This window comes from Pristis pectinata, chromosome 1 (genome assembly GCF_009764475.1).
Source record: "Pristis pectinata isolate sPriPec2 chromosome 1, sPriPec2.1.pri, whole genome shotgun sequence".
Classification (NCBI taxonomy): domain Eukaryota; kingdom Metazoa; phylum Chordata; class Chondrichthyes; order Rhinopristiformes; family Pristidae; genus Pristis; species Pristis pectinata.
The window spans coordinates 73,178,771-73,190,866 of NC_067405.1; the positions used below are offsets into that span (position 1 = coordinate 73,178,771).

Here is a 12,096-nt window from a genome sequence, read left to right on the forward strand (position 1 = left end):
ATAAGTGAATATTGGCTGCAAAGCAAACTTAGATGAAGCTTTGGGGTGTCTATATTTTTATAGATCTCCCCTCCTCTTCCGCATTTCTCATGCTCACATATACTTCTCTTGCACGCCTACCTTGCCACTGTCCCCATTACATGCCCTTCTCCCTCACCTCTCTTTCTTGTCCTATTGTCTCTCTTTATGTGTGCCTTATGTTTTTCCCACTTCACTTGCTCCATGTTCCTCATATTCCTGCTCCTTTTCATCTGCCCCTTCTACTCAGCCATACGCTGTATCCAAGAATTTTGTAAAAATAAACCAGCTAAGTGAATCAATCAGAAAGTTTCAGAGAAAGGTAAAATAACTTGCAGTTTTTCCTGTGTGTATGAATATCAGAGCATTGTGCATGAGGGAATGTCGATTTAGATAAGAGAGTATTAACTGCTTGGGGATGACTGTAAAAGAAAGTAATTGGCATTTATTCGAATGACATTTTTATCTCCATCTTCTCAATTTCTGTGTGAAACTTCGATTATATTAAATGAACCTTAGAGAAAGGAGATGGTGAAATATTACAAGACTTTATTGGAAAGTTATATTATGTTATTTGGAAAAGTTATTATCAGCATTTGATATACTTGCTGTTGTTATTCGTCAGTGATAAATTACAGATTAAATTCACAAAGTTTCAATGATTGTTTAAACTTGAATGAGAAAGCCATTGCACAAGGACTGGACAGAATATCCTGGCTATTGATATTCTTTGGTATGACAGAGAAGAGGGGAAAATGCGACCATCCCATTGTTACATTTTGATAGAATTGTGCATTGAGTCTGATTATCTATGATTCCTACAGGAATGTTATAATTGCACAACACTTCCCTTTCTTTAGTTTTAAAGTGTCTTCAATTGTGAAATTCCTCTGTGAAGGATGTTAGTCATTTTCAGATTTAAATTATTTGCAACTCAATTGTGGGTGTTCTGTGATGTGGCCATAGTATGCAAACAACACTGACCACTACAAGTTTCTCATTCGATCAAATGCAAGGAATCAGAGTAGTATGTATGATGAACTACTGTTGCTTAATGGATGATGAGTTGGATGTGGGGGAGGAGAGTGAGAAATCACTATCTCATTAACACTGATTATTTCACTTAATCATATGCTCTCAATTTTTTTTCATATAAAGCACGATGAACTCAAAGTTCACTGGTTAATGAAAAAAAAATGGAAGTCAACATTCCATCTTGCAGTAGTTCCAACAATGTTCTCCTGCACTAATCACCTTTGCCAGGAGGTTGGGACTCACCTTCCACCCTTCTCCCAGAACTTTGAATCTTGAGTTGGTGTCGGAGCTTGGAATTTCAGGGTGGATAGGAAATGAAACCCTAAAATGGGAACAAAAGCAAATAGTTGAAGTGTTGAAATTTAAAAAGGGAAAAAAGTCAACAACTTTTGTCTTAAGATAAAATCAACTAGAAGCTTCCTAAGTGTTTGAGTCAGATGGACTCCTCATTCAGTATCCCTTTAGCCGTTGTAAACCTAGTATATACAGGCAGTCTCCAGGTAACAATAGGGTTCCATTCCTGAGATCTGTTCATAACCTGAACTGTTCATAAGTTGAAAACTGTGTGTGGGAGAGGATCACAGAAACCGCTGTGATGGGAGAGCAAACAGGCACAGGAAGAATGGCTGCCAACTGGCCTCATTGAATCAGTGAATGAATGAGTGAGTCTGTTCAGTGCTCCCAGCTCTGCTTGGCTCAGCCCAGTCCTGATTGTTGTGGCCCTGGGATGGTGGGTGTTGGGGAGTGAGGTGGGGAGAAAAGCCATGTGGAAGTACCCTATTCGCACCTGGCAGAATCAGAATCAGGTTTATTATCACTGATATATGTCATGAAATTTGTTGTTTTGTGGCATCATTACAGTGCAAGACATAAAAATTACTATAAGTTACAAAAATAAATAAATCTTGCAAAAGAGGAATAATGAGGGAGTGTTCATGGGTTCATGGACCATTCAGAAATCTGATGGCAGAGGGGAAGAAGCTGTTCCTGAAACATTGAGTGTGGGTCTTCAGGCTCCTGTACGTCCTCCCCAATGGTAGTAACATGAAAAGGGCATGTCCTGGGTGGTGAGTGTCCTTAATGATGGATGCCGCCTTCTTGAGGCACCGCCTCTTGAAGATGTCCTCGATGGCAGGGAGAGTTGTACCCATAATGGAGCCCTCTGCAGCCTCTTTCAGTCCTGCACATTAGAGCCTCCATACAAGGCAGTGATGCAACCAGTGAGAATGCTCTCCACCGTACATGTGTAGAAATTTGCAAGAGTCTTTGGTGACATGCCAAATCTCCTCAAACTCCTAATGAAGTAGAGCTGCTGGCGTGCCTTCTTTGTGATTGCATCAATGTGTGGCGCCCAAGATAGATCCTTTGAGATATTGACACCCAGGAACTTGAAGCTGCTCACCCTTTCCACAGCTGACCCTTTTATTTATAGATGGCATTTGATATGTGCCTAGCCACACAGTCATGAGTGTAGAAAGAGTGGTGCAGTGGGCTAAGCACGCATCCTTGAGGTGCGCCTATGTTGATTGTCAGCGAGGAGAAGATGTTACTACTGATCTGCACTGACTGTGGTCTCCTGATAAGAAGTCAAGGATCCAGTTGCAGAGGGAGGTACAGAGGTCCAGGTTTTGGAGCTTGTTGATTAGTGCTGAGGGGATGATGGTGTTGAACGCCGAGCTGTAATCAATAAACTGCAGCCTGCTGTCTGTTTTGCTGTTGTCTAGATGCTTCAAAGCTGAGTAGAGAGCCAGTAAGATTGCGTCTGCTGTAGACCTGTTGTGGCGGTAGGCAAATAGCAGCAGGTCCAGGTCCTTGCTCAGGCAGGAGTTAATTCTAGCCATGGCCAACCACTCAAAGCACTTCACAGTAGATGCAAGTGCTACTGGGCGATAGTCATTGAGGCAGCTCATCCTGCTCTTCTGGGGCACCGGTACAATTAATGCCCTTTTGATGTAGGTGGGAACCTCTGACTGCAGCAGTGAGAGATTGAAGATGTCCTTGAACACTCCAGTCAGTTGTTCACCAGTTGCCTGCAGCTGGCGGCATATCCATTCCCATACCTCCTGTATGTCTCCAAAATGCTCGAACACTCATTCATATGTATGGGCTGTCCATATGACAGGTGTTTGGGGAGAACCTGTACCTTTTCCACTTCGAACCTTGTGTTCTGACGTGCTCTTAGAACTAGCCTTTTTTTTTGCCTAAGTACTGTATGTAAAGCACTCTCATTCAATATGATTTGACCTAGTTTATCACTTATAGACTCCAACCTCTTCATGGTCCACTGGCTGCTAATATTGCAGCCCTTTGCTGACAAATGATTGCTTTGCTTTCAAATCCCAATGTGGTTTTTCCCCATCCCATTTCATAAGGAAGCCATCTGAAGCAGCCAACTCTTCCTTTTTTTCAAGTTGGGAGTGCTTTTGATGGGGGAAAGGAAAAACAAGCCCTTGACTTTTCTGCACCCTGCCCCTATGTAATGAGTGGTATTGACAAGAAAGAGAGAAAGGAGTAGGAATAATTCAGAAAAATAGGAAACACTAAACCATTATGTAATTAGTCTGTGTGGGCTTCTGTAACGGTGATGAGCATTATTCCTGGCTTGTAGCAAACAACTGAGGTGCTGTCAGTCTGTATCCGGTAGTTACTGACCATTATAATAATTTGTAGAATGGGGTAAACATATGATCGACTAATCTCAGAAAAACATAGAATAATTAGATAATTTAATTTGCCACCCATTTGATTTCGCTTAGGGTTGTCCATTGAAGCTTCCTACCATTGGAATCAATAGTCTAGTAACAAATCCTGCAGATATAATCTGTCATATTTAACATATTTGCTGACTTTTATTTCTGCCCTACCTGTTATGCCAGTAGAATACAACAGAGAATAAAAAGTAATCTTTTTTTAAGAGGTTCCCAGTGAGCCAATTTGGATGCAGCAAGCTCCTGCAGTCAACAATATGATAATCATCTATGGCTGTGAAATTGATTGAAGGACGAAGATTGACTAGAAGATTATAGGAAGAACTCCCCTGCTTTTCCAAGTGGTGGATTGTTATCTTTAAAATTCTACTTGATTGGGCTGCAATTTAACTTCTTATCCGTTATCTGATGGATCAAAGCAATTTGTAAAGGGTAAAAGACTAAAAAGAATGAGCCCTAAACAGTATTGTTCCACATACATTGATCATTAAAGTGACCCAAATAGGTACAAACATATAATCCAAAAGGTTAATAGAATACTGGCTTTTTATCTAAAAGCCTAGAAGGTAAGCAAGCTGTGGTTGTGTTCCAGCAGTATCAAACTTTGTGTATTGTATTTTCTCACAACATAGAAGAAGGCCATTTGAACTATCAGGTCTGTGCTGGCCTTCAGAGAAATCCTATCATTCCCATTCCTCTAGCTATTTCCCTACAACCTATTCTCTCTTCTACAACCCAGTTCTCCCACCAACATTAGGGGCATTTTACAGTGGCCAATTAACCTACCAGCCAGCACATCTATGGGATGTGAGAAGAAACTAGACCACCCAGGGAGAACTTCATACAGACAGCACTGAGGTCAGGGTGGAATCCAGATCACTGGTGCCGTGACGTAGCAGCACTACCTGCTGTGCCACCGTGTCACCCATTTGTTTTTGGGCACCACAATTAATACAATTTATTGGCCTTGTAAAGGAAATTTAGAAAAATGATACCTGGATTCAGAAGATTACATTTCAAGAAGAGGATGCACAACTGGAATTGCATTCTTTCATATTTGGAAAGATTAAGGGATGATTTGATTAATTTTTTCAAGATATTAAGGGGAACTGATGAGGTACATAACGGAACTATTGCCATGTTGAGGGTGGAGGACTGCAAAACAAAACTTAAAAGTTGGGCCCAGGCCATTCAGGAGCGAAGTTGGGCAACACTTCTACATGCAAAGGGTGATAGAACTTTGAAACTCTTTTCCATAATTTTACATCTGAGGTTAATAAATTTTTGCCAACCTAAGAATTAGGGGCCATGAGGAAAGTCCAGTCTAGGATATCAGATCAGACATTAGAACAGTGGAATGGGCTCAAGAGGTTAAGTATCCAGCAGTCCGTGTGATAGTGCAACACTTCCTCAGTACTGCATTGGAGTGTCAACTTTGATTTTTGAGCATAAGCATCTAAAGTGGGGCCTAACCCTGCAACTTTCTGCTCTGAGGTATGAGTGCACACACTGAACCATGCTGACATGTTGTTGGGTCACTGCTCTCTCTGCTGAATTCCCTTAAACATCCCAACTCTCAAAGTGCAACTAGTTTTGTAATGGTTAACAAAATCAAATAGAAGCTGCTATTTTTTATTCATGGGAGAAAATAGCACACCTTAGGGAGCTCTACCATGAGTGACTCCTCTATTCCTGGTCAGAATGGAGGAAGTAGTTCTTCCTACTGATTGTAGCTGAAATTCACTCTTTTGTATAGTTCAGGGATTGAAGCTCTATTGATGATTTGTAGTAATTATCTTCCAATTACAGTATTTTGTCAGTGAATTGATCAATATGCATTCAGTAACTATCTTCAACTCATTCCATTTTGCAGGAAAAATAATCCTGCTTTCATTGTGAGATGTTGCTGTAGTTTCCGTCATGAGGTCCATTTGCTGCAGATTGTATGACCCTTTTTAATTGCATTCTGAAGCCTGTTTGCTGTACTGTGCTTTTTAAATCAACTTCGTTTGTTGAGAGCCCTGCTCTAGGTTCTACCCTACCGATTTTAGGTTGTAACATTTGCAATGTTGTTTTTGTTTCCCTCACCAGATTCCATAGGGAAAGATGTGGGTCCTATGCTAGGTTTGAAGAAGTCTAGCTCACTTGAGAGTTTGCAGACAGCCGTTGCAGAGGTCAGGAAGAATGAACTCCCCTTCCACAGACCCCGACCTCACATGGTCCGTGGCCGAGGCTGCAACGAGAGCTTCAGGGCTGCAATTGACAAGTCTTATGATGGACCAGAAATTCCAGATGATGGTAAGTACTCTGCAATGCGCAATCTTTTGTTGACAGTTTGACCTTTCATTCGGGGTTGGCTTTACCTCTTGGGAAAACTATCTGGGGAGCTTTATTCCTGCATCCTTTCTCTTGCCCTCTTCATGGTCCACAATGCCAGCTGAGTTTCATAGAATTAGTTACTGAATTGATGGTAAAGCAGCAAACCGTTTTACTACCTCCTAGACTTCAACATCAAACGTGATTGTTCTGAATTTGGAATGATTTTTTTGGGTGAAAAGTAGAAATCTAATATATGGAAAAGGATGTGCTGTGCCAATAAATTCTCTTTCACAGAATACTTTCTAAGCATTGAATGCTAATTGGTTTTGGAGTTATTGAGGAACCAGAATACATGTCTCTATGCATAGTTTCTGATATTTAGACTTCAGTTGAACAGGAACCGGAGAAGACTCTTTATTCTTACAACCTGAAACATGGAAAGCCATTGACAGGGTGGATGTGGAAAGAATCTAGAAGTAGGGGTCAATGTTTAAAAATAAGGAGTCACTCATTCAAGACCGATGATTTTGTTTTCTCTCTAAGGAGTGTGAGTTTGAGAAACTCTTCTTTGAAAGCAGGTGGAAGTAGAGCCTTTGAATATTATTAAAGCAGGTTAATAGATTATTGATAGTGAGGGGGTGTGGTTAAAGGTTAGCGGGGGTAGACAGGAATGTGGAATTGAAATTTTAGTTGGATCAACCATTGAATAGCAGAGAAGGTTTGGGGTGCTGTGTTCAACTCCTGTTCTTTTAGTTAGGTCATGGCTAAACTGCATCTCAAATCCATTTGCGTGCCTTTGTCCCGTACTCTTTAATTCCCCTACCCAACGAAATCTATCAATCTCAGCTCTAAAGTTTTCAGTTGACCCATAACCTTGGCTTTTGGGAAAGTATTTTTCTAGATACTTCTGCCCTCTTATCCTTTTAAATCTTCCTGACAACCTAACATTTGATTTTCTTTCATCTGATGCTCCTGACTTCTCAAACCTATCTCATTATGTTTTTTCTATAGTGATGAAGGATTTTAAAACTTATGTGCAATCAGAGTACATTGGAATTGATTGCAGAATTGCAGTATAAGATGTCCCTATTAAGACTTAGTATTTAGCATTTCTCCACCTTGCGTCAAACTTCTTATGGTGTTGTTCGCCATTTTTCTTCAAAGTTGCCACTTTTAATGATGCTTTGAATTAAGAGCAGATGCGGAAACCATGTTTGTAATTCAACAATATTGTGATTTAATTAAAACAGAATATGCTGGAAACACACAACAGGCCTGGCAGCATCTGTTGATTCAAGAAACAGAGTTAACATTTCATGTTTTGGACCCTTTCTTTGATTGCTGGCATCTGCAGTTCTTTTTTGATATTCATGATTTAATTAATCAACTTAAACTGAGGTGAAATTGAAGCAAGAAGAAAGGGTGGGGAGGGAGGCTGTAGTCCTTCAAATGAGACATTAAACAGAATTGCACAAAATGGACAACACAATCACAGAAGCCAAGTAGTCCATATTGTCATTTGTACTCTGCTGGAGTCATTGTTCATCCTTCCTTGTCTAATTCAATAAGTGTGTTCCACTATTCCCTTCTCCCCCATATCTTTTATTGGCCACCCTTATGTGCACCCACACTGTTCATCTTAACTGCATCCGATGGCAGCTTGTTCTACATTCTCACCAACCCTTGGGTATCAAATTTTCTTCTGAATGACCTATTTTGATTTCTTGATAATGGTCCATATTGTTAATCTTTAGTTTCATCTTTCCCTTTGAGTGGAAATGCTCTACTTATGTCTCCTCTTTCAACGTCTTTCATAATTTCACAGATCTCAATGACATCTTTGCTCTTCAAGAGTAAAGATTGCTAATTTATTCATCTTTGCCTGATAGATATAATAATGCAGATCTAGTGTCATCATTGTAAATGCTTTTTGCACTCTCTGTAGTGCATCTGTGCCCTTTTTATAACTATAAGCCATTGTCCTATTCGTCTGTTCTGGTGAATTCTGAAAGATGCAGTGTCAGTGCCCCAGTAAGAGAAAGGAGTGTGCTGATTCACTTCAGAGTGAAAATGAGGCAAAGCAGTATAAACTAAATGGTGAAATGTTCAAAGTGGCAAAGGAGCTGGGAGACTTGAGGTTTCACAAACACGAATTTCTGAAGGACGTCACTAAGTTTATTAATAAAACATGCAAGTCCCCTGTGCTTGTTATTAGAGTCATAGAGTACAAAGGCAAGGGACCTGTGGTAAACCATTATAAGTCAACGATAATGCCACATTGAGTAAATTGTGCCCATTTTGGGATATCAAGTCCTTGGAGAGGGTTCAGAGGTGATCCAGCAGAATGGTAGCATGGGGGAATTTCAATTTATGAAGCGATTAGAGAAGTTGAGGTAAAATCCTTGCAACAGGCAAGGTTATAGCGAGGTTTAATATTCAAAATTACGAGGGATTTTGAAAGGGTGAATAGAAAAATAGGCAAATGGGTCAGGTCACTGATTTTAAAATTATTGACAAAATGTGCCAGGGAGTGTTGAAAAGAATTCTTCTCAACAGAGGCAGAAAATTACTATGATTTGGAACACACCTGAAAGTGGAGTGGAAGCAACTTCAGTATGATAAATAAGAGAATGCATTTTCAAGTTGATGGGAAAAGAGCAGCCAGTGGAACCAGCTGTCAGCTTCTCCAGTGAGCTGCCACCAATGCTGTTGGCCAAGGGACCTCCTTTCCTGAGTATGATTCTCCCGCTGCCTTGCAAAAACCTTTCCATAGGGGAGTGTGGTAATTATCTGGCCATTCCATCTTGTTATTTATGGGACATTAGCGAAGCCAACTTGCCTGCCTCATTTATTTATATAATGGTAGTCATTGCAGTCATAAAATAATTCACTGTGTAATGTGCTTTAAAACATTTCAGTACAATAAAATGCTGTTACTTAGAAATTTGTCCTCTGATTAGTAGCACTAAACACAAAAATCTGCACACTGTCCTTCTCCACTGAAATTTAGCTCCAATGAAGCTAGTAGATCTGAATTTTGGAGGTGAGGTATTGCTCACAGATGTTACTGTATTGCAGATTCAGCACTTCGCATCTGAGGGTGAATTTCTCCAGCTACACTCAAATACCAGTAATAGTTTGCAGTTTAGGGCTAGGATAGCTTCTGGAGAAAGGGTTTGTAACAATGGTTAAAGGTCACAGTAGGGTCAGGCTCAAGGTTTATCAGGAATGGTTTGCAAATCGTGTTTTATTCATAATTAATTTTCCTGTGAATCGTTGGATATATTTTAACATGTAAACTATTTTTCAGTTGCAGAGCCAAATCTTTATGCTATTGAGATGGCAAGTGATATATCACAAAGGCACTTTGGCTCAGTGAAGACAGGGCTATAGACATGGTTTATCTTACCATTCCTTTCCTCCTCATATCGCTAGCAGTTGATTACTGGCTTATTTCACGCATGAGAAGGAACTGGTATCTCATGAGCAGTTTCATTTCTTTTGAGTTGTAGGTTTTCAATATTCATGAAAATCATTCCAATAATAAACCGCTTGTGGTGTAATAGCCAACATTTGTTTATATGACAGACACGATGACTTCAGCTGCACATTGCTATTATTAATTTTTTTATATCTATAGACAAGGTCACAGCAAATTAATTTTTTGTAGCAGAGTTAACATAAGTGATTTTTTTGTGTGCTTTATGATTTTGCTGAATTCCTTCCTCATTCTATGTGTACTTTGGCTCTTTTTTTTTGGAAAACAGAAGTGATTCTGTCCTTTTAACTTGCCACCTATTACTGCAGATTGGTGGCAAGTTAAAAGGACAGATGTAGAAGAGCAGGAGGAAACCACTCAGCCCCTTCAACCTGCTAGTCATGGCTGATCTCTGCCTCAGTTCAATTTGCCCCCTTGGTTTCATACCCTTACAACTACAGAAATTATCAATCTAAGTTTTGAAATTTTTCATTGATTTCTGACCTCCACAGTTTTATTTGCAGAGGGAATTCCAAATTTCTGCTTAATCAACCTTGACCTTCACTCAAATTTTTGTTCCAGCTTCCTCCCTATCCTGAGTTTCCCTGCATCTATCCTACGACTAACCTTTAATGGCTTTAACCAGCGTAATTGCATTTTAGGGCACCTGCCCCTACCCTCCTCCCTCAGCACCATTCAGGGCCCTAAACAGTCCTTCCAGGTGAGGCAGTCAGTCGCATGTGAATCCATCAGTGTTATTTATTGCAGCTGGTGCTCCCGATGCGGCCTCCTCTACATCGGTGAGTCCTGACTCATATTGGCGGATTGCTTTGTCGCTCCGTCTGCCGTGCCACCTGGAATCTCCCGGTGGCCAGCCATTTTAATTCCACTTCCCATTCCCACTCTGACATGTCTGTACACGATCTCCTTGACTGCCAAGGCTAGGTGCAGATTAGAGGAACAGCACTTCATATTCCGCCTTGGTAGTCTCCAACCTGATGGCATTAACATTGATTTCTATAATTTCCAGTAATTACTCCCCTCTGTCCCTTCCTTTTTTTTCTCTTTTCCCACCAGCCCCCATCACCTTACCTCATTCCCCTTCCCCACCCTCTCCAACTGCCCATCACCCACACATTCCTCCCACTGGTTCCCCTCCCCACCTCCTTCTCTTTATTCCATGGTCCACTGTCCTCTTCTATCAGATTCCATCATCTTCAGCCCTTTGTCACTTCCACCTCTCACCTCCCAGCCTCTTACGTCATTGCGACTCTTCTCCCCCTTAATCTGCCTATTACCCCTCTCACCTGGATCCACCTATCGCCAGCTTTTGCTCCACCCCTTCCCCCCCCATCATTTTGTACTGGCTCTTTCTTCCCAGTCCTGATCTCAACCTGAAACGTCAACTGTCCATTTCCCTCCATAGATACTGCTTGACCCGCAGAATTCCTCCAGCAGATTGCTTGTTGCTCCAGATTCCAGCATCTGCAGTCTTGTGTCTGCATTTTAGGGAATATGTGATCTTGTCGTGGTATCTCTCACGTGAATTCATGCTGCATTCCCTCCAAGCCCAATATATCTTTACTCAGCTATGGCACCCAAAGAAAATCCTAGAATGGTAAAAAGCTGGTTTTAGTAATAGTGACCATGAAACCAGGGTACTGTAAAAATACCTCTGGTTCGTTGATGTTCTTCAGAGAATAAAAAAGGCCATCCCCACCCAGTTTGGCCTGTATGTGACTTCAGATCCACAATTATGTAGTTGACCTAACCGCCCCTGAAATTGCCTAAGATTTCATTTGGTTCAGGAGCAATTAGGAATGGAAATGATTACTTGCCTTGCATTGACGCCCATGTAAATGAATAAATATTACAAAACTAGATGCAGCACTCCAGATATAATTAAACAGAGCTTTATACAACTCATGCATAACTTCCACCACTTTGAATTTCAGCCCCTTGAGATGAAGACGAACGTTCCATTAGCCTTTTAAATTGTCTCTGTACTGTCCGCTTATTTCTCCTGCAAAGACCACTGATGCACTGATGTAAAGACTTTGGCTTCTTGGTCATGAGTGCAACCCTCTGTGTGTTCCAACTTGGTTATGGCTGAGGGATTGAATCAGTGGCTTTGTGGCGACCTGTTAATAATATAAAAGCAAAAGCCATTGGAATTTCTGATGCATGTTCAGGTTGCAGAGATACAAGCTCATATTTAGCTTTTTGGCCTGTGGATGGCAGAAATTGTGTCTGTGGATGAGAAAGCCCTTTGCAGGTAGTAGGTAATACCTGCACTAAAGCCACTTAAAAAATACGTTGGTAGTTTCCTCTGAAAAGATGTGACTGGGGGTTCGCATGATCTAAATGAGAATATTAAATGTCCCTCTGAGTTTGTAATGCACCTCTAAAATAAAATATAAACAAACCCAATTACTTATTTATAAAGCTCCGACAGTTATTATAATCAGAAAACATTCTGGATGAGAAGGAAATAGGATTGTTATTCCCACTTGTGAGGCCAAGTAAAAGCTATTGTGG

General features: G+C 40.8%; 1 protein-coding gene across 2 annotated transcripts in view; it reads left to right on the top strand.

Annotated features, from left to right (window-relative positions):
• Positions 1-12,096, top strand: part of LOC127577496 (partitioning defective 3 homolog B-like) — a 787,668-nt gene that overhangs the window by 447,216 nt on the left and 328,356 nt on the right. For both annotated transcript variants that reach the window (XM_052028727.1, XM_052028736.1), the window contains exon 17: positions 5,853-6,059. In XM_052028727.1, coding sequence (XP_051884687.1) covers positions 5,853-6,059 — 207 coding nt within the window. The remainder of the gene's footprint in view (positions 1-5,852; positions 6,060-12,096) is intronic.